The sequence below is a fragment of the Dromiciops gliroides genome, chromosome 2, assembly GCF_019393635.1.
Source record: "Dromiciops gliroides isolate mDroGli1 chromosome 2, mDroGli1.pri, whole genome shotgun sequence".
Lineage (NCBI taxonomy): Eukaryota > Metazoa > Chordata > Mammalia > Microbiotheria > Microbiotheriidae > Dromiciops > Dromiciops gliroides.
Genome location: NC_057862.1, coordinates 464,545,379 through 464,568,664, shown reverse-complemented (window position 1 = coordinate 464,568,664; position 23,286 = coordinate 464,545,379). Strand labels below are relative to the sequence as shown.

General features: G+C 43.2%; 1 protein-coding gene across 1 annotated transcript; it reads left to right on the top strand.

Moving 5' to 3' along the window:
- The first annotated feature begins 2,290 nt into the window (after nucleotides 1–2,290).
- LOC122739141 (BPTI/Kunitz domain-containing protein-like) lies at nucleotides 2,291–22,877 on the top strand. The gene is given in 6 exon segments (XM_043980987.1): nucleotides 2,291–2,363; nucleotides 5,935–6,150; nucleotides 17,114–17,302; nucleotides 22,275–22,285; nucleotides 22,388–22,520; nucleotides 22,523–22,877. Coding segments are annotated over 6 exon segments (684 nt in total). The 3' UTR covers nucleotides 22,585–22,877.
- The last annotated feature ends 409 nt before the right edge of the window (nucleotides 22,878–23,286 follow it).

Genomic DNA, 23,286 nt, shown 5'->3' with positions numbered 1-23,286 from the left:
TCCTGTAGTCCCTTATTTTCCAAATGAGGAAACAGACTCAGAGAGGTCAAATAAATCAAGTTGTTGTTGTTTGTTGTTGGTTGTTGTTGGTTGTTGGTTGTTGTGGTGGTTGTTGTGGTGGTTGTTGTGGTTGTGGTGGTGGTGGTGGTGGTGGTGGTGGTTGTTGTGGTGGTGGTTGTTGTGGTTGTGGTGGTGGTGGTGGTTGTGGTTGTGGTGGTGGTTGTTGTTGTGGTTGTTGTGGTTGTTGTGGTTGTTGTTGTTAAAAAGTGACTTCCTGTTGGGGGCAGCTAGGTGGCGCAGTGGATAAAGCACTGGCCCTGGATTCAGGAGGACCTGAGTTCAAATCTGACCTCAGATACTTGACACTAGCTGTGTGATCTTGAGCAAGTCACTTAACCTTCATTGCCCCACAAAAAACAAACCAAAAAAAAGTAACTTCCTGAAGGTCACACAGGCAGGAAATAATAGATGCAACATCTGAACCCAGGTCCTCTGATACCAGATGTAATGTCCTTTCTATCACATTATGTAGCTACCTGCCCTTCAGAAGCATCTATATTCTCCTGCATCAGCATGAAACCTGAAGGCTATAATCTTTCCACGCCTTGTCTCCAAGCAATCTTTTATGATCATAGGATGGTCCCTCAGTTATGCTTCCTGGTGAAGCTTCACTAATCTAAATCAGAGGCATCAAACACACAGACCTCAGCCCAAACACAGCCCACAATACTCCTTCATGTGACTGGAACCAGCTTAAAATCTGATTGGGAAATATTGAACAAAACAGACAAAAATATAATAAAACATATATAAATGTTAATGTGTGGCTTTCTAAGTCAATATGTGACCTTAAGATATCTTTAGGTACTATTTGGTGACCCCCATTTCTATTTGAGTTTGACACCATTGACAACTTCTGCCCAATGCTGAAGACAGTGCTGAATTAGGATGTATACATAATGCTTTATGTTTCTATAAAATGAATTAAAATATTATCTGTACCTCTGGAGGGGACCCATGAAATAGAATGTTTAGAGCTGGAAGGAATCCTACAAATTGACTAGTCCAATCACCTCACTTTACAGATAGGGAAACTAAGGCACCTTAATCTCTATTATTTGTAGGCAAGGGAAAAGGACCTATGATTTTTTTTTTTGCGGGGCAATGGGGGTTAAGTGACTTGCCCAGGGTCACACAGCTAGTAAGTGTCAAGTGTCTGAGGCCGGATTTGAACTCAGGTCCTCCTGAATCCAAGGCCAGTGCCTTATCCACTACACCACCTAGCCGTCCCCAGACCTATGATTTTATTGGTATGGGGAACACCCTCTACCAATGCAGGTTGGCGCCTTAAAGTCTTTGAGAGCAAAGTCTAGAGCATAGAGTTAAAAGGACTTTCCCAGGATCACAACATATGTCAGACATGGGATTTGAACCTTAATACTTGTAGATCATTTTAAAAACATAAGTATTTACATTGGGCAGCTAGATGGCGCAGTGGATAGAGCACCAGCCCTGGAGTCAGGAGGATCTGAGTTCAAATCTGGCCTCAGACACTTAACACCTACTAGCTGTGTGACCCTGGGCAAGTCACTTAACCCCAATTGCCTCACCAAGAAAACAAACAAACAAACAAACAAAACCCATAAATATTTACTATCTCATTTAAACCTCAACAGTTTGGGTAGGCCAATAGGGAAGATCTTATCATTCCCTTTAAAAAACAAAAAGACCAAGGTGCAGAGAAGGATGGTGGTGTATCTGATCGGTGGCCATCAGGGCTAGACCTCAATTCTCCTGACTCACAACCCAATGACCATAACCAGTGCCTCTGCCTCTGCATGCCCCTACCTCAGTGGACACCCTCACCTTCCAAGCCAAGGCTACCCAGATGCCCTTCAGGAGTGCCTTCCATCCTCCAGGCTTCAGGAGCTCCAGAGATGATGCCAGCTTGCAGGTGAGGCTAAAACCTGGGAAGCCCAGAGAATAATCTGGCTTTCAGTCTAGTGGGGTTTACCCAATCTATGCCCAGCCCCTCCAGGCTACCTGGGCCAGGGGCTTGCCAGCTACCCCAAGGGTAAGGGCTGGGCTCTTCTTGCCAAAAACTCCTTGCCTGGGGGTGGAAGGTAGAGGAACATTTCCTCTTCCAAGTCATACGATGGGTATGACCAATCCCCCATCTACCTTGCCCCAGGATATAGTTCCCTGCCTTCTCTCCCCACTTTTCTTGAGGATATAAAACCAATCCCAAGGGCTCAAGCTCACTGATCAAGCGTTATCTACCAGTGCCACCATGAAATTCACCATCATTGCCCTCTGCTTCGCCCTCAGTCTGGCTGGCATGACCAGCTCAGAAAAACTTTTAGGTAAGTATCATCCCCCTCCCCAGGAAAAAGAATCATGGCAGAGGCTGGGGCTATTAAGACCCAACCCATAAAATGATATTATTTGAGAGAGCGTTGATATAGAACAGTTTCATGTGAAAAACACTGGGCTGAGAACCAGGAGAACTTGGTTCTAGTCTGACTTAATGGGTTTATAGGTTCATAGATTTAGGGGCCTTAGAGTTCATCTAAACCAATATTTGGGTATCTTCTCTCTAAACTTCCATTTTCTCCTTTATAAAGTGAGGGAATTGGATCAGATGACCTTCCAACTCTGACATTTTATATTCTAAGATCTCTCCTAAATCTGATAGATTATAACTCTAAAAAGAACTCTGTTGAGGCCATTTGCAGAAATCAAACCAGGGACTGGACAACTACATGCTGCTCTTTGGGAAGTTATCTGAGGGCCATTGAGTATATTTTGCCTGTCCAAAAACATATACCCTAACTCCCTGTCCCCATAGCTAGAATGCTGAAAACGGGGGTTGGGGTGGTAGGATTAAAGATTTAGAGCAGAAAGAGACCTTAGAGGTCATCTAGTCCAAAGTCATTTTAGAGATGAGGAAACAGACCAGCCCAGAGCAGATCTTTGTTTGTTTGTTTTTGTGGGGCAATGAGGGTTAAGTGACTTGCCCAGGGTCACACAGCTAGTAAGTGTCAAGTGTCTGAGGCTGGATTTGAACTCGGGTCCTCCTGAATCCAGGGCCGATGCTTTATCCACTGCGCCACCTAGCTGCCCCTGCCAAAGCAGATCTTTAAAGACCTCATGGTCTTCAAAAGTCATTATGACATCATAGAATCATGGGATGTTAAGGTCTCTCCCAACTCTAGAATCCAGTGATCATAGAGTTGGCAAGATCCTTAAGATATAGAGCATTGACTAAGCAGGAGGAGATCATAGATCATAACATGTAGAATGGTAGGCAATAGAATGTCAGCTCTGGAAGAAGCTAGAAGCATCATGCAAGTAAAAGAAGACCATTCTGGGAGTTGGAGGACTCAGCTTCACATCTCTGTTCTGCTATAGTCTACTTCTGACTTTGGGCTCCATAACTACACCCACTTTAGACTTCTATTCCTTCATCTGTAAAAAGAAGGAGGTTGCCACTAAATGAGCCTGAAGGTCCCTTCTAGATCTAAATCTATGATCCTTTCAAGATAGGATATCAGAATTGGAAGGTATCTTAAAACGTGGAACAAAGAAGTCTAGGAGGGACTTCAAAACACAGAATGTCAGATTCAGAAGGAACCTTGGAGATGATCTGATCCAAGCCCCTTATTCTAGAAATGAAGAAACTGAGGTGAAGATAAGGGAAATGACTTAGCGGAGGTCACTCGAGGAGTAGCTGTCAGAGCTAGGATTCAATCCTAGGGATCAGGGATCCTGATTCCGAACCCACGATTATTTTTTCAACACCAAATAAATAGTTGTCACCTTTTCAAATGTAAATGACAAATCAAATCAACAAATATTTGCTGAGCACCTACTTTTTGGGTCAGGAAGTCTTTGGTAGATTTAGCTGAGAGCACAGTCCTTTTTTGGGGGGGAAGGGGAGGAAAGAAAGTGTTGAGGAGGTGATGGGGGGCCACAATAGGGTAGATGCCCTGTAATAGAGGAGAGTGACCAGGAATAGTATAGGACAGGAATATCTCAGATGGAAGTGGGAGGTAGCCAAAGATAAGTTATTGATTCCATAATTTTGCCAGGCTTCACCCTAATCTAAGGAGAGGAATTCTTTTTGTGCAGAGAACAATCCAGGCATCTCAAGGAAGAGTCTCTCTCTTCACCAATAATGCTTCCTTAGGTCTCTGGACCATCACTGCCCAAGTCAGAGCTAGGATGGACCTTTGGATACAGAATGTGACAACCAGAGAGTCCTTAGAATAGTAAAACCTAAGAAATCCAGACTACTATTCTCAACTTAAAAGATCATAGAAATTAGAGCTGGAAGAGACCTTCACAATCATCTAACCCAAACCTCTCATTTTACAGAGGAAAAAAACTGAGGCCCAGATAAAATGGAATCACTTGTCCAAGGTTATACAGGTAGAAAGAATAGCAGAGTCAGGATTCAAACCCATACCCTTTGATTCCAAATCAAGTGTCCTTTCCACAGCCTTTCTTAATGATATGTTTAGTTCAACAAAAGTGCATTGGCACATTCAAATAATATGCATTGGGTCTGTCACAATCATAAACTGCCTTCTTTTGCTCTTAATTGTTGTCTATATGGGTGTGAGTCCATTGGTATAGGGAATCCCTAATGGGGAAAGCCCCACTCCAATGCTGGTTGGCATTAACTCTGTGCCTGAATTTTAGAGTTGCCAGGGACCTTTATACATCCATGTCTGTCTGCCTGTCTGTTCATCCATCCTTTCATTAATCCATCCATCTACCTATACTATGTTTGTACGTATATATCTATATATGTGTGCCTATATATGTATATAAGGGTAGATCTATTTTGAAAAGTCTCTAATGAGTATAATTGTCTATTTGTTTTCTCAACCTCTGGTTTCATTGGTGAAGGGAATTCTCACTTCAGAAATTCTATCAAGGTAGTTCATCAACCATTCTGCACCTTACACTCATAGAGAGTTGCCTGGGGAACTGATGGGTTAAACCACTTACCCAGGGTCACTGAGTCAGAGGCAGGACCTGAATCTATCTCATATCTTCCCAACTCAGAGGCTGACAGCTGTCAGTCCACACAACCTCTAAATGTTAGTAAATAAAGTTAAGAATAGAAATATCAAGGTTTTCTTAACTAGTTGTAGGTGGACATTAGCAGATGTTTAAGGGCATTTTAAAGTTCACATGACATAGTGACTATAAAGTTTGCGTGACATAGTGGACTCAGAGCCAGGAAGATCCAGGTTCAAGTGCACCATCTGACATATACTGGTGATGAGAGCCTGGGTAAGACTCTTAACTGTGTTCAGTCATTTCAGCAGAGTCTGATTCTTCTTGACCAAATTTGGGGTTTTCTTGACAAAAATACTGGAGAGGTTTGTCATCTCCTTCTCCAGCTCATTTTACAGATGAGGAAACTGAGGCAAACAGGGTGAAGTGACTTGCCCAGGGTCACACAGCTAGTAAGTGTCTGAGGCTGAATTTGAACTTAGGTCTTCCTAAGTAGAGGCCTGGCACTCTGACCACTCTACCACCTAGCTGCTCCTTCAGAAAAGGTGCTTACCTATATTGGTAGAGGGAATTTCCTTTCTGGGATTTCCCAGAATTGATTAAATCCAAGCCCATTCCTATCTCTATCCTATTGGCATTAGCAATTATTTAAATGGACTGACCAACTAGTAATGTAGATTATAACACCTATTCACAGATCTATAGACAGAATTAAGAAGGATCCTTAAAATTACCCAATCTAATACTGAGCCAAATCATGAATTCCATCTACAATGTCCCCAACAAATGGTCATTCAGCCTCTACTTGGTGACCTCCAGTGAAAAGGAGCTTATTCTCCACCAATGGACATTAGCTGAGTGTTTATATAGTCACCCTCCCACCCTCTTCCTTCCCCACATCCACAGACCAAATCCCAGTGATCCCCCTGGAGAACCCATCCCGATTGGTTCCATCGTTATGCCTGCTCTCACCTCAGAGAGGCAACTGCAATTCTCAGATTCGTCGATACTTCCACAATGCAACCTCTCGCACCTGTGAGGCCTTCATCTACAGCGGCTGTAATGGCAACGGGAACAACTTTGACTCAGTAGAATGCTGTTTGAAGACCTGCAGACTCAACTGTAAGTGACCCTTCCCTACTTCCCTTATGCCCACCTAGCCCCAGAATAATAACAGAAAAGGTGATGTGGTTTCTAAGGGTGATGGGGAGAAGGGCGATAGCGATGACAAGGACAGCAATGGTGAGTTTATAATGATGATGACGGAGGGCATTTTGAGGAGCATGATGGCAGTGACCATGGTGGGGAAGGTGGTGGTAAGTCTCATGTTGATGAAGATGACATGGCGTTGTTGGTCACTGAAGCAACTGTGATGGCAGATGTCTGACAGAACCAAACAGAGCAGGGGTCTGACTACTGGCTTTCACTCAGGGCTGGTGGGGTGACTGACTGTGACTTTCATTACAGAGAACAGGAACAAAAATAACTGAAGCTGATACCGACCATTCTGGAAGCAGCTAGACTGCCACATCCCTTCCCTGACCAGCCCTACTGCCCTCCAGACTCTGAGGATGGTGTCCCACTTCTCTCCCTCTATGATTCACTCTTCTGGTACAATAAAGCATTAAAAGCACTTTGGGATCTATGCCTCCGTCCTTCACATCCTGAAGAGAACATCATGGGCTTTGCTGCTCAATCCTACCTCAAAACCCCTGAATGATAATGAGTAGCTGAAAGTACCCCCAGAAAATCTGTCCTCTTTCTGATCCAGGTGACTCACACAACTCAGGATGGCCTTCCCAGCCCCCACTACCACCTCCAAGGTGAAAGGAAAATAAGGAGAAACCCTGTCTGCTCCTCCTGGCTAATAACCACCTGTGAAGCACAAACCAGAAGCCCCGGGCAGCAGCCACCAAAATGGCACCAGCCACTTCCACTGTCCCTCATCTCCAGGGACAGATCCATGCTGCCTACTGCCCCCAAAGGAATGCATCGGGGTTGGCTATGCTGCTGGAAGGCAGAGAAGCTCAGGAACCCTATGGCAAGCCAAAGGCATGACCACCACATGGGGGGATCCAGGGAAGAAAGCAATTAGAATCCTATAGAATTTTCTTCTTCAGATTCTAGGATGTCAGAGTGAGATTATGTAGTTCCAACTTCCCCATTTCACAGAGTAGGAAACTGAGACCCAGGGAAGTCGTCATCATCATCTCTACATTCATGTAGCACTTTTAAAGTGTTTTGATACAATCAGTGGATCACACAGAATTGAGAGTTGAAAGACACCTCAACAGCCATCTAGTCCAACCCATTCACCAAAGGAATCTCCACTAGGAGTGATCCTCTATCCACGGTTAGACAACCTCCAAGGAGGCAACCCAATCCACTTTTTTTTTTTTTTAGTGAGGCAATTGGGGTTAAGTGACTTGCCCAGGGTCACACAGCTAGTAAGTGTTAAGTGTCTGAGGCCAGATTTGAACTCAGGTATTCCTGACTCCAGGGCCTGTGCTCTATCCACCGCGCCACCTAGCTGCCCCCCAATCCACTTTTAAGTAACTCTAATTGTTAGGAAGTTTTTCCCACCAGCAAAGCTAGATTGCCCTCTTTGTAACTTCTACCCAACACTCCTAGTTCTGCCCTCTGGGTCCAAACAATGCTTAATGTCTCCTTTACAGGACAACATCTCATATACCTGAAGACAGCTATCATTCCCCCACACACACCCAGTCTTTTCCAAACTAAATATCCTCATATATCAGAGACCATAGATCCCTCAGCATCCTGGTTACCTTCCCTTGGATACTCTCCAGATTATCAACAGCCTTCTTAAATTGTGTTGTTCAGACCTAACCACAGTTGTGTAGGTGAAGCCTCATGCAAGCAACAGAGTACAGTGGAACCATCCCCGCCCTATTTCAGGAAGCTAGCCCTTCCTAACACGGTCCACAATCCCCACGTCTTGTTGCTGACTCATATTGAGTTTGTCTAGATCTTTTTCAGAATAAGTACCATCTCTCCTTACCTCCTGTGTCTCATGCCTCTGAAGCTGATTATTTTGTAGCCAAGCATAAGACTTTACATTTATCTCTATTGGAGTTCATTTTCTTGGAGTCAGTCCAATGACTGTCATCCAGTATGTTCATTATTCCTTCCAACTCTGTCCTCTGCAAATTTGATGAGCCCATATCTCATTTGAGCCTTGACAATTTGGACACAGAAGTAAAGAAATTATTTTGATTTTAAGAGAAGAAGCTCATAAAGGAAAAATGACTTCCTAGAATGTGATTCTAAGGGTTCTCGTAACAAAGAATTCAGAGTTGGGACAAATCTCAGAACACAGAACTGAGAGCTAGAAGGGACCCCAGAACATACGATTTGGAACTGAAAGAATCCTTCAAGATAATTGAGTCTAATCTCTTCATTTAGGAGATTGAGGCAAAGAGAAGTGACTAATCTGATACTTGACAGTGTGGCCCAGCCTCCTGGCTTCCATAATACCTTTCGTTCTTATAGCCCCTAAAAGTTTGATGAGTCTAGGTAACTGGGGTTCTCTTTTATCTTTTTGGGGGAGTTCTTTGCCCCCAAGGACCCTCCCCCTCACACTGATTGGCTAAGTGGCTGCCCAGACATTTGACCCTGCTCCCTGCCCCTCCCACCTCTGCTTTCTGAATGCCTACTAGGGTATGCATTCTACTGCTGGGGACGAAGGGGATCACACAAATAAGAAAAGATAAATACTAATAGAATATTCAAACAACAGTTTAAAACGAGGATAGAAGGGGCAGCTAGGTGGTGCAGTGGATAGAGCACCAGCCCTGGAGTCAGGAGTACCTGAGTTTAAATCCGGCCTCAGACACTTAACACTTACTAGCTTTGTGACCCTGGGCAAGTCACTTAACCCCAGTTACCTCACCAAAAAAAACAACCAAACAAAACAAAACAAAAACAAGGATAGAAGAGTTCATTTTATAGATGAGGAAATAGAGGTCCAGAGAAGGGGAGTGACTTGTCTTAGATCACACAGTGAGGTGAGTCGGAGCAGAGCTAAGATTCAAATCTAATGCTCTTTTCTCTGTTTCACAATGTCCAGTCATTTAGAGACAACCTGAGCTCATTGCTCTACGAGGAGTAGACAGCCAGGACTGTTCAAAGGACAGAGAGAAAGAAAGAGAGATAGATCCAAATGGACTATGATCAATCAATCAACAAACATTTATTAAGCACCTGCTATTTGCTAGGCACTGTGCTAAGAACACAAAAAGAGACAAAAGACAGTCCCTGCCCTCAAGGAGTTTACAATTTAATGGAGACTGTGACAGTCAGGGAAGGCTTCCTGGAGGAGGGAGCAAACTGAGCTTGAGTGGAAATGTGATACATTGGATAGAGCACTGGATTTGGAGTCAGAAAATCTGTAATATCCTAGCTCAGCCCTAATGATCCGTGTGACCTTGAACAAGTTATTTCCCTTCTCTGGATCTGTTCCCTCATTTATAAAATTAGAGGGCAGCTATGTGGTGCAGTGGGTAGAACATTGGGCCTGAAGTCAGGAAGACTCACCTTTCTGAGTTCAGATCCAGCCTCAGACACATAGTAGCTATGTGACCTTGAGCAAGTCACTTTTTCCTGTTTCCTTCAGTTTCCTCATTTGCAAAATAAGTTGGAAAAGGAAATGGCAAACCAGTCTCTATGTCAAGAAAACCACAAATGGGGTCATGAAAAGTCCAACACAACTGAAAATGACTGAACAACAAAAAAAATTAAATTAAGGGGACAACAATGTTTCTCTGATGTTTGCTAAGTTCCCTCATCTGTAAAATGAAATAATAAAATAAAATAATACTTGCACTATCTACCTCCCTGGGTTGCTGGAAGGAAAGCATTTTGCAAACAGGAATTAATTTAGAAATGGGAACTATTATAATTCTCTAAATTACCTTCAAGCTCATCTAAATCCTATGATCTATAATTGTTTCACTTTGCTTTTTTTTTTTTTGGTGAGGCAATTGGGGTTAAGATGATCTATAATTGTTAACCCGGACCCTGAAGAATGGGTAAGGTTTGATTAAAAAAAAAAAAGGGGGGGGGCAGCTAGGTGGCACAGTGGATAGAACACCGGCCCTGGAATCAGGAGGACCTGAGTTCAAATCCGGCCTCAGACACTTAACACTTACTAGCTGTGTGACCCTGGGCAAGTCACTTAACCCCAATTGCCTCACTAAAAAAAAAAAAAAAAAGAGCAAGTGGATGTGAAAGCCAGAAACAGGAAAATGCCGGGAATGCTCTGGGAGAAATCAACAAACATTTATTAACATCTACTAATTTCTAGACACTGGAGAGACAAAGACAAAAAGGAAACAATCTCTTCCTCCAAGATTGGAACTTACATTTTCTCAGGGAAACAATCTATTATAGAACCACCTTTGTGGCCACTCCCCCAAGTTAAACAGACTGGCTGGTCACCAGAAGGCAATGACTACTACTTCCCGCCCCCACTTCTACTCTTGGAACCTTGGGGGCTTGGACATGGACATGATTCTAGTTCAGTCACTCAGGAACCCTCACCGGTGTGCTTCTCATTATCAATCAGAACCAGGGAAGGGGAAGGAGGAAGGAATAAGCATTTGTTAAGCTACATGCCAGGTGCTGTGCTAAGCTCTTTACAAATATTATCTCATTTGATCCTCACAATAGGTGCTGTTACAGTCTCCATTTTACAGTTGAGGTAACTGAGGCAAACAGCGATCTAAAATGACTCGCCTAAGGTGTAATAAAATTAAATCTGATGGTTTTGAGATCAACATGACAGTCTTCCCTTAAGTGGGTTTGTAGCTTAGAGAATCTATGCATGTTAACCATTGTTGTCAAAATAGGCCTGGTAGGGGCAGCTAGGTGGCGCAGTGGATAGAGCACCGACCCCGGAGTCAGGAGTACCTGAGTTCAAATCCGACCTCAGACACTTAACACTTACTAGCTGTGTGACCCTGGGCAAGTCACTTAACCCCAACTGCCTCACTAAAAAAAAAAAAATAGGCCTGGTGGTCTTGAGCCCATAGTAATGATCTCCCCTTAAGGGAGGCTATAAGTTTATAGAACATATTGAAAAATAGAGATAATGTTTTTCAAAGGTTAGTGCAGCTATGTGTCCCAAGTAGTATTTTGTCTATCACCAGCTTGATTTTCTCCCTGATAATAAGTCCCCAAAATAATATTTTGCCTTGATCCCTCATGTGCAAACTGGCCAGCTCCAGAGGGGCACCCACAATCAGAGTGTAAGAACTCCACTCTCAGAAGGGCACTGCAGAGCGCACCCTCCCCTCCACTGGAAGTACATCTTTGTGCTGGAGCACCCCCTTCTTGTTGAATAGACCTGCAACCCTATGCTCCCCAATGCAGTGCCTCCCTGATGTGAGTTATACTCTGTTAGTGTGTGTGTCTGAGTTGTAAATTGGACCCCACTTCCCTCCTCTTCCCAGTTGCTGGCAATAAAGCTTTGCACTGAATTGATTCCCATTGTTTTACATGTTATTCTCAGCATCTGAATTCATTAAGGTGCTGTTTTTGCCAATGTCTCTGGCACTAGGCTTGGTATGATATCCACTGTACCAGCTAGCTGCCTAGTTAAAGTCTATTAGCTTTTAGAGAACAGATTTACAGAGGCAACTAGGTGGTGCAGTGGATAGAGCACCGGCCCTGGAATCAGGAGTACCTGAGTTCAAATCCGGGCTCAGACGCTTGACACTAGCTGTGTGATCCTGGGCAAGTCACTTAATCCCAATTGCCTCACCAAAAAAAAACAAAAACAAAAACAGAAAACAGATTTACTGAAAAAGTGTAGTAAACACTGCAACAAACATCACTACATTCACACACACACACACACACACACTGTTCCACAAAAGGTCCCTGGAAAAATGGACAGCTACGTGGTACTGGGGATAGAGGTCTGAGTCTGGAGTCAGGAAGACCTAAATTTAAATCCAGCATCAGACACTTCCTGGCTGTGTGACCCTGGGCATGTCATTCAGATGTTATAACTTCTTTTCTTTCTTTCTTTCTTTCTTTCTTTCTTTCTTTCTTTCTTTCTTTCTTTCTTTCTTTCTTTCTTTCTTTCTTTCTTTCTTTTTTTGTGGGGCAATGGGGGTTAAGTGACTTTCCCATGGTCACACAGCTAGTAAGTGTCAAGTGTCTGAGGCCGCATTTGAACTCAGGTCCTCCTGAATCCAGGGCCGGTGCTTTATGCACTGTGCCACCTAGCTGCCCCTTTTCTTTCTTTCTTAAAATTTTTATATTTTTTTCTAATTACATGTAAAAATTATTTTAACATTTGTTTTTAAATTTTTTGAGTTCTAAAGTCTCTCCCTCTCTCCCTTTCTTCCCCCGACCCCATGCAAAGACAAGCAAGTTGATATACAGGTATAGTTATGTAAAACATATTTCCATATTGGTGATGTTATCAAAGAAAACACAGACCAAAAAAAGAAAAAGAAAAAGAAATAAATAAAGTTTAAAAAAAAAGTATGCTTTGAGGAGGCAGCTAGGTGACACAATGGATAAAGCACTGGCCCTGGATTTAGGAGGATCTGAGTTCAAATACAGAATCAGACACTTGACACTTACTAGCTGTGTGACCTTGGGCAAGTCACTTAATCCTCATTGCTCTGCCAAAAAAAAAAGGAAAACAGGGAAACAGGGAAATGGGGTGGGGGGTGGGGAACAATATGCTTTGATCTACATTCAGACTCCATAGTTCTTTCTCTGGACATGGATAGCATCTTTCGTCATGAGTCCTTTGGAATTGTCTTACATCACTATATTGCTGTATAGCTAAGTCATTCACAGTTGATTATCACACAATAATGTTGTTACTGTGTACAATGTTCTCCTGGTTCTGCTCATTTCACTTTGCACCAATTCATGTAAGTCTTTCTAGGTTTTTATGAAACCATTCTGCTTATCATTTCCTATAGTACAAGGTTATTCCATCACATTCACATGTCAAAACTTATTCAACCATTCCCCAACTGATGGGTAGCCCCTCAATTTCCAATTCTTTGCCAGTACAAAAAGAACTGCTATAAATATTTTTGTACATAGAGGTCCTTTTCTTTAAAAAAAAAATCTTTGGGATACAGACCTAGTAGTGATATTGCTGGATCAAAGAGTATGCACAATTTTATAATCCTTTGGGCATAGTTCCAAATTGCTCTCCAGAATGGTTGGATCATTCCAGAATGGTTTGATACAACACTGTATTAGTGTCCCAATTTTTCCACATCTTCTCCAACATTTAGCATTTTCTGTCATATTAGCCAATCTGATAGGTGTAAGGTGGTACCTTAAAGTTGTTTTAATTTGCATTTCTCTAAATGACAGTGATTTAGAGCATTTTTCACATGGCTATAGATAGCTTTGATTTCTTTCCTTTTTTTGTGGGGCAATGAGGGTTAAGTGACTTGCCCAAGGTCATACAGTTAGTGTCAAGCGTCTGAATCCAGATTTGAACTCAGGTCCTCCTGAATCCAGGGCCAGTGCTTTATCCACTGTGCCACCTAGCTGCCCCTAGCTTTGATTTCTTTGTCTGAAACTTCCTGTTCCAAAGAATTGGAATCAAAGGAATGCCTATCAATTGGGGAATGGCTAAACAAGTTGTGGCATAAATGAATGTAATGGAATACTATTGTGCTGTAAAAAACAATGAGCAGGAGGATTTCAGAGAAACGTGGAAGGACTTATATGAACTGATGCTGAGTGAGATGAGCAGAATGAGGAGAATATTGTACACAGTAACAGCAACATTGTGTAATGATCAACTGTGGTAGACTTGGCTCTTCTCAGCAGTTGCAATGATCCAAAACAATTTCAAAGTACTCATTATAGAAAATGTTCTCCACATCCAGAAAAAAAGAACTGCAGATCCTGAATACAGATTGAACCATATGGTTTCTACTTTTTGGTTGTTGTTGTTGTTGGGTTTTTTAAAAAGGTTTTTCCCTTGTGGTCTGATTCTTCTTTCACAATATGACTAATGCAGAAATATGTTTAATGTGATTGTACATATATAACCTATATCAGATTGCTTTTCATCTTGGGGAAGCAGTAGGAAAAGAAGGATCAGAGAAAAATTTGGAACTAAAAATCCTATGAAAACAAATGTTGAAAACTATCTTCACATGTAACTGGAAAATAATAAAATACCTTAAGAAAAAGAAAACTGCCTGTTCATATCCTTTGACCATTTATCAATTGGGGTATGACTAGTATTCTTTTTTATTTTTAATTTTTTTTTTTGGTGAGGCAATTGGGGTTAAGTGACTTGCCCCAGGGTCACACAGCTAGTAAGTGGTATGACTAGTATTCTTACAGATTTAACTCAGTTTTTTATATATTTGAGAAATGAAACCTTTATCAGAGAAGCAAGTTACTTCTTTTCTCTGAGATTGTTTCCCTAACTGTAAAATTAAAGAGCTAAACTAATCCATAATCACTAATCTATATTTTGACATTCTAAGCCCCCTTCCAATTCTTCCATTCTAATACTCTATTACGATGCTCCACTCATTCTCCTAGTGCCGCCCTCCCTAACCCTTGAAAATATGGCCGGCATTTATGATCAAGAGTGCAAAAAGAGGGGCAGCTAGATGGCGCAGTGGATAGAGTACCAGCCCTGGAGTCAGGAGGACCTGAGTTCAAATCCAGCCTCAGACACTTACTGGCTGTGTGACCCTGGGCAAGTCACTTAACCCCAATTGCCTCACCAAAAAAAAAAAAAAAAAGAGTGCAAAAAGGATAGAAGTAATGGTTGAATTATCCACAACCAAAGCAAGGGATTTCAGATGGTCCCTGAGCTGGCAGCTGGTGTGTGGGATCTTGAGAGCTTCCTGGACATGTAACTCCTACACTTACTCCCAGCAGCACTTTCCAATGGGACAGGAAACTGGAGGAGGCATAGACACAGTGTTCTGGGACTTGTGGTCCTGCTCTGATCAGACACATTCTCTTCCTGCTCACATATCAGTGCCCCGGCAGTGGTATGGTGTGGGTGGAAAGGGTTGGGTGAAAGGTATTCAATTACACTTAGTCTCTACCCAAAGCACCATGAAGCTCATCAGCCTCCTCTTATTCTTTGTGCTTATCGGCCCCTGCTTGGTTCAAACAGGTGAGTAGGGAAATGTGACAGGGGGGAGGCTAGAAATAAGCTAAGCATCCAACCCGCTTTGTGAGGTCAGGATAGCAAAGATTCTTTCTCGTATTTCCCCTTAAGCCATTACCTAATGGCACAGTTGCTGTCTACCTTCTCCAGTCTTGGGGGGTCGGGAGGGTGAAAAGGAACTCGAAAAATAAGAATAAGATAATAATTAATTGATTAATAATAAAATAAAGTGCTAGGATTCTTAGAGTATAGAATGTTTGAACTAGAAGGGACCATAAGACACAAACTTCAGAACTGGAAGTGATCTTGGAAGCCATCTAGCCATCAAAATTCTCATTTTATGGAATATTAAAATCTGGGGAAAGTGATTTGCCATTAATCACTCAGGAAGTCATTGGGGGAATTTATCCTAGATCCTGGATCTCCTGATTCCAGCTCAGTGGTCTTCACTCTACACAAAGCTGCCACCCCTATGCAGGAGTTTCCATCTGAAGAGCTGCTCTCCTCACTCCTTAAGTGTAGAAAAGCCCCTCTTGACTCAAAAGGGGCCAAAGTGAGCCTAGAATCTGAACATCTCACTACCATGGTGCCACTACTAAACTGTTGGGTCAAGATAACATCTCTTCCCCTAAGATTCCTCATTGGTAAAATGGAGATAATAACATTTATATCCCCCTTCCAAATAGAGCTGTTGTGAATGTAGCACCTGAAGTACTCCCCTCTCACACATAGAGCTGCTGATTCTCTCTCTCTCTCTCTCTCTCTCTCTCTCTCTCTCTCTCTCTCTCTCTCTCTCTCTCTCTCCCCTTCCTTTCTTTCTTTCTTTTTTTTTTTTTTTGCAGGGCAATGAAGGTTAAATGACTTGCCCAGGGTCACACAGCTAGTAAGTGCCAAGTGTCTGAGGCTGGATTTGAACTCAGGTCCTCCTGAATCCAGGGCCGGTGCTTTATCCACTGTGCCACCTAGCTGCCCCCAGGCTACCAATTTTCAAAGTGTTTTATGAGTCCTCACCTATTTTTTTTAATAGCTCATAAGCCCCCATCAATGTGTTTACTTTTTTCTTTAGTCAGTCAAAGGATATGACTAGCACAGGGATTTAATTAAATGACATAAGAAAAATCCCAATACAACATTCTCCCAAATAAGCAAGGGCCACACTCCCCCATAAATAGACACATCATTTGTAAAGAGAATGAGGTTATCTAGGAATCACAGGTGAGGGGGCACACATTTATAAAACACATGTGGTCATGGCTGAAGGGGGCAGTTCACACCTCTGACAAACACAAGTGGCCAGGGGCAACTCATACCTCTGACACTGCAGAGCCATTACAATCTTCTGGTAATGTCATTATGGTCATAAGCACTGTGGTCCCTAATGGATGTGGTATCTCAACTGAGCATGTTGCTCCATTGGTCACAGATGATGCAATGATGACTAGGCTGGTGAATCCTGGGCATGTGGTTTCAGCTTCCTGCTATCAGTTTCTGGCCCTGTTCTCTTTAGGGCCAAGTGCTGTCCAAATGCTACCATAAGACGGAGTGACTAGAATCTCTCCCTAATATCAATTAATCAATAAACATTTTAAAGTGCCTACTATGTACCAGGCACTGTGCTAAGTATTGAATAATAATATAATAAGGATAGCCTTGTAGCTTATTAATCTGCCATCCTGAGCTAATAAAGGCCAGGCAAGGTGCTCATAAGCTACAAAGAAATCTTCACCTCTGTGCCTGAGCTGAGAATATAGCACTGTTGCCTTTATCATGTAACAAAAGCTAATTGTTTTCACATGGAGAATTGGTCATAAAAATGTCCAAACTGTCTCCTTCCATCAGGGGGGTGCTTTGTAAATTGTATCATCATACATAGTAAGGTGAGTTGTCATGATCATTAATTATTGCCTTACCTCCAACTCCATCCCCACCCTGAAGGTATCCCCAATTATTGCAAGTTGCCTTTGAGTATGGGTCAGTGCAAAGACAAGCCCCAAGAGGCAGAAATCCAATCCTTCTACAATTCAACCGCAGGATTTTGTGAGGCCTTCACCTATGGGGGCTGCCAAGGCAACAGAAACAATTTTGTCACATTGGAGAGGTGTGAGAATGGCTGCAAAGGGTCCAGTGAGTCTATTTCTCCCCATCCACCCAGACCCAGCATTTTGTGCCTGGGCCTAGATTTCAAAGTTGCTCAGGGCTGGGGGCTGCCCCAGTGGGTCTAGTGGGCTTGGGGAGGGGGGTGCTTAAGCAATTTGTTCATCACAGCCACATTCCTCTCCCTGGTTTCCATCACCATTGCTCCCCAGTCAACTCCAAAACTAGGGAGTCTATTTCTTCCCTCCTCGCTTCCAACCCTTCTCTAGGACATTTTACAAGCCTGGAAGAGCCCTGAGCCTTCTCAAACCACGTGTTTTTCAGAAAAGGGTAGTGGAGTCCAGAAAAGGAATACATGACTTGTCCAAAGTCACACAGCAATGGAGGCAGCTAGGTGGCACAGTAGATAAAGCACTGGCCCTGGATTCAGGAGGACCTGCATTCAAATTTGGCCTCATACACTTGACTAGCTGTGTGACCCTGGGCAAGTCACTTAACCCTCATTGCCCCCCCCAAAAAACCCCAACAAAACAAAAACAAAACAAAATCACACAGCAAGTCAGGATAGCAAAGTCTAGGTCTCCTGCTTTCCAGTACAGTGTCCTCACTACTGTACCTGGTTGCCTCAGTTGCCCAGGTAGTGATAATGACTGGGTATGAAAGGGTTATATTGATGTGGGATGGAATTAGGGTCAAATTGATTGTGAGTGTTCCCAAAAGAATTACAAGACTCAGTGACTCAGTTTCCCAAGTTTTATTGCAATACTATGAGTGAACACAGGGAGAGAACCAGAAAAGTGGAAAAGTATCTCTGGAATAGGGAAAGAAAAGATAGTTATAGGGGACAGCTAGGTGGCACAGTGGATAAAGCACCAGCCCTGGATTCAGGAGTACCTGAGTTTAAATCTGGCCTCGGACACTTGACACTTACCAGCTTTGTGACCCTGGGCAAGTCACTTAACCCCCATTGCCCCGCAAAAAAAAAGAAAAAAAGAAAAAAGAAAAGATAGTTATATTTATAGTATAGATAAATTGATTATCAATCTCATTATAATAATCACCACCCTAGGGAGGTGCAGGGGAGGGCTAATCCTAATTTGGAGTTCCTAGGGGCTTGAGCCAACCCCAGAGGTGGGTACCTTTTTCTGTGGAGGAGTGTTTTGGGGGTTTACACGTCATAAGGTGAATCTGGGGACAAATTTGGCCTTTTCTGCGCATGTCACTTTTTGATTCCCATGGCTAGTTTCAAAATATTTTCATTTATCAGTAGAATTTCTATTCCCTGTCTGTGTATCATTGTTATAGTTAAGGTTTCTATGACCTGCCTCTTTATGTTCTTGTTATGAGTGGTGATTAATGTGGGTAGTGAGAAACTAGGCCCTGACTTGTATTAATGAAGACTCAAGTCTTAAGTTATCCATTAACTGGGGTCTGAATCCATCTTAGAGCTCAGATCTAAATTAGAGCTTGGGTCTTGGGTTTTTCTGTTAACCCCTTTTTTGCCTCCTACATCAATATCACTTCTCTTCTATTGTTTACTCATTTATAAAGTGAAAATTATAATCTTTACACACTACAGATTTCATAGAATTGTTATGAAAAACTTTTGGAAACCTTAAAGCATTATAGAAACATGAGGAGTTAATTCAGGATGAATGAATGAAGTAGTATTTATTAAGCACTTACTTACCATGTGTTGTGGATACAAATACAAAAGTGAGACAGTCCCTGCCTTCAAGGGGCTTATATTCTAAAAGGAGGAGACAATATGTGTATGTGTATGGGGGAGGGAGTGGGGAGGATGGAACTGGTGACCAGGGAGGAATATTTTATTTTTGAAAGTCACAAGGCTGATGATACTCTCCAATAGTGATGTTACTATTGATTTGATTGTTGTTCCAAAGCTGGAGGGAGGGAGGCATGGGAGTATAAAAGCCAGCAGGGATGATGACAAGACAACATAGCCATGAGTGACTAGAACAACAGACTCCCCTACCACATAGCCCTTGCCTGTTCCACGTTCAAAATGTCCAATCTTCTGTCCTCTCATCACCTCAAATCTTCAGCCCAAATCCCACCTGTGCTTTAAGGCTCAACTCAAGCCTCACCTGCTCCAGAGTCTACTTAGATCCTTCTTCTCAGTTCCTCTACCACTGATCCACTCTGTTGTCCTTGTTGGGTCCTAGTAATGAGCACTGACAATCTACTATTACTTAGATAGAGTGTTATGATGTTCTTTTCACATGCATGTATTCTCTCTCCACTAGACTATGAGCCCCCAAAGGGCAAGAATGGTCAATCAACAAATGCTCATTAATCATTTAATGGTGTTTTCCTCCTTTGTAATCCATTTTCTTGCCATATTTAGAGCTGGGAGGGACCTTACAGGTCATCTGGTGCACCCTCCTCAATTTACCCCCCAAAAAAGAAAAAGAAACTAAGGCTCAGATTAGTTAGATGATCTACCCAAGGCTGCACAAAGTAGCAAACCTGGGATTAATACCCAGGTCCTACAGATGGAAATTCAACACTTTTTCTACTGCATTCCACTACTTTCCCACCATAGTATAGTCCTATAGAAGGTTTTAGTCAAGTTGGTGAGGATACTTTTACCCAGAGTCAATTAGCACCCTGGCTGGGGAGTCAGTAAACAAGCATTCACAAGATGTCTATGTACCTGCTGAGGCAGGTGAAAGATGAAATGACTAAGGAAACAAAGGTTCCATCTTCCAAGCACATCTATTATTAAGCATTGCACCCCAACTGCTTAACAAAGTGGGACAAGCTTAGTCCTGGATCATGAACACAGGGGGGGGGGGGCCGGGGATAGGCTTTTATACATTAAAAACAATTAATCGGGGCAGCTAGGTAGCACAGTGGATAGACCACCAGCTCTGAATTCAGGAGCACCTGAGTTCAAATCCCGCCTCAGACATTTGACACTTACTAGCTGTGTGACCCTGGGCAAGTCACTTAACCCCAATTGCCTCACCAAAAAAAATTTAAATTGGGGCAGCTAGGTGGCGCAGTGGATAGAGCACTGGCCCTGGAGTCAGGAGGACCTGAGTTCAAATCCAGCCTCAGACACTTAACACTTACTAGCTGTGTGACCCTGGGCAAGTCACTTAACCCCAATTGCCTCACTTAAAAAAAAATAATTTAAATTTAATTTAAAATAAATAAATAATAATAATTAATCAAATAAGGCCCCTTAATTACAAGGAAACAATACATTAGGTCACCTGATTTCTAATTGGATGAAAGATTAGGGACTTTCAAGTTGGTAGATGCGATTTCTTGAAATAAGAAAAGGAGGCGCCCCTCTCCCCTGAATTGTCTGTAAACAATCAAAAGAACACGAAAACAGTAACTGATTGATCAGTACAGGGCCAGTTTTCAGGTAAGACACATGGATTGCTTGAGATGTACAATTGTGAGAAAACTCCTTGCATCAATCATTACATCTGACTGGGTTTCTGGTCAGCATAATCTAGTTATGGGTCACTAAGCAGCAGGTAGGGGTTGTCCAGTTTCCCAGTCATGCAGGGATAGGTTCAAACAATACAATAAGGTTTTCTTTCTCCTAGTTCCCACAATTGAATAAAGTTTTCTCACGGTACAGAATTTGGACTAGCCCCATAATTGAATCCAAAGGGAACTGAGCTAGCTACAGAATTGAGTCACAAGATGGAATCAGTGTGATTCACTCAATTCTCACAATTACCCATTTACTGCCTAATCCCCTTAATTTTCTCACTACCATGTGGGAGGCACTGAGCTAAGGCTGGGGATACAAATGTTTCCAGCTCTCAAGGAAGTCATAGTCTAATGGGGGAGACAACACACAAAATATCAGTTGATTGAGCACCTTAAAAGCCCATCCTGTGTCTCCTCCATCATCCATCCCTCCAAACCCCTCCAGCTCATGGTTCCTCAATTCTGCTGGAAAGCAGAAGCAAGATAAAGTCAATTTCCAGAGTAGAGAAACTAATCCTGGATAGAGAATCTGAACAAAACCCTAGGAACCATTGCTCTATCACCAATTTGTTGTCCTGCCTTGAACATGTCACTTCATTTATAAAATCAAACTCGGTGATTGCTAAGAGCTCTTCTAGCTCTACTTTTCTAGGGTCTGCTTGAAATGCTGATCCACCAGTCTTCTTTTGATCCCTCAAAAAGGGCCAAAGGAGGGGAGAAAGCCTCCAGCAGTGGGGAGCAAGCTTGGGGCAAGCTTTTCAGGCTCTGAGAGCCAATGGAGTCCCACCCCAATACAAACAATCCTCTCCGAGTCATAGGCCTACAACACATATTTTATACTCATCCCCATTATTGTGGATGGAGGACACCACCATCCTCCCAATCCCTTTCACACCCCTGGAGTCACCCCGGATTCCTCTCTCTCTCCAGCCCCCAAATCCAAGCTATTGCCAAGGCCTGTCGATTTCACCTTTGCATCATCTCCTGAACACCCCCACTTGTCTCCTTTGACACTATCACGACTCTGCTGCAGGCTCTCATCACCTCACACCTGGATCATTGCACTAGCCCTCCTGGTGGGTCAGCCTGCCTCAAGTCTCCCAGCTCCAGTCCCTCCTTCATTCAGCCTCCAAAGTGATTTCCCTAAAACAGAGCTCTGACCTTGTCACCCCCTACTTATACACTGGAATCAGTGGCTCCCTATTACCTCCAGGATCAAATACAAAATCCTGTCTGTTGTTCAAAGCCCTTCATAATCTAGTGCCTCCTTCCCCCCACCGCCCCACACTGCTCAGTGTTCTTACACATTACAAACTTCCCAAGGACTATTCCATCCAGTGGCACCAGCCTCCTCCATTCTTCAGCTCCTGGCGTTGTCTCTGGCTGCCCCCCATGCCAGGAATGCTCACCCTCCTCCCCACTCTTGGCTTCCCTGGCTTCTTCTAAGTCCCAGCTTCAAGTCCTCCTCTACAAGAAGCCTTTCCAAACCCCTCTGTTAATGATGTCCTACTTGTTCTGCATTTAGCCCTATATACGGTGTGCTTGTCTCCCCCATCAGACGTGACTCTACAAGGGCAGGGATTGTCTTTTGCCTTTCTTTGTATTCCAGCAGTGAGCACAGTGCCTGGCACATAGTAGGTATTTAACAAAAACTTATTGATGACTGACACCTGGGTGAGGATCTTCCCTCTCTCTTCAACACCTCTCTTCTCCTCAGGTGCCTATGATTGGTGCCGACTAGCCCCTGAAACAGGCCCCTGCAAAGCTAAGATAATCAACTATTTCTACAACCCAAAACTGGGCCAGTGCCAAACTTTTACCTATGGTGGCTGTAATGGCAATAGAAACAACTTTGAGAATAAAAGCTCCTGCTTGAAAGCCTGCAAATACCAGAGTAAGTGCAAATGGTGCTGGGGATAACGATGAGGGTGCTGGTGCTGGTGAATGGTGATGGCGATGGTGATGGTGATGGTCCCATTCATGATCTTGCTAAGACACTTGCAGGAAGGAGCCTTGCAAATGCTTTGACTACAGCTCCCACTCCTTCACTGAGCCAATGGGGACTTAAGACACGCTGGGTGATGTGACAGCTAAGAGACTGACTAGGGAAATTTAGCAGTCCCCTCCCTCTCCCCAATCCCAGCAATACCAAAACAGTAAGAGGTCCAAGATACCTTTAACCCTGGGCTACATTGTGCAAGGTGGGGACCTAACGATTGCTCCATTGCAGAGACCAAGGCAAAAATGCAAATGAGAGAGCAGCCGCTGAACAGCAAGAAGCAAAGATCTGAGTCACAGCCCTGACTCCCCCAAGTCACCGTGGAGGGTCCCACCTCCCTGCACGGGCAACAATAAAGTCTTTCTAGCAATTTCAGGAGTGGAGCTGTTGTACTTAGAACCTGATCGTCCAAGGAGGCAGCCAGCCAATAAAACTGTCTCCTGGAGGAGGAGCTCAGAGTCAGGTCATATGGGATACAGGAAAGAATCTGAGTCACTAACGTGCTCTGGGACCTCAGCCCAGGTCCTTAATCAGTCTG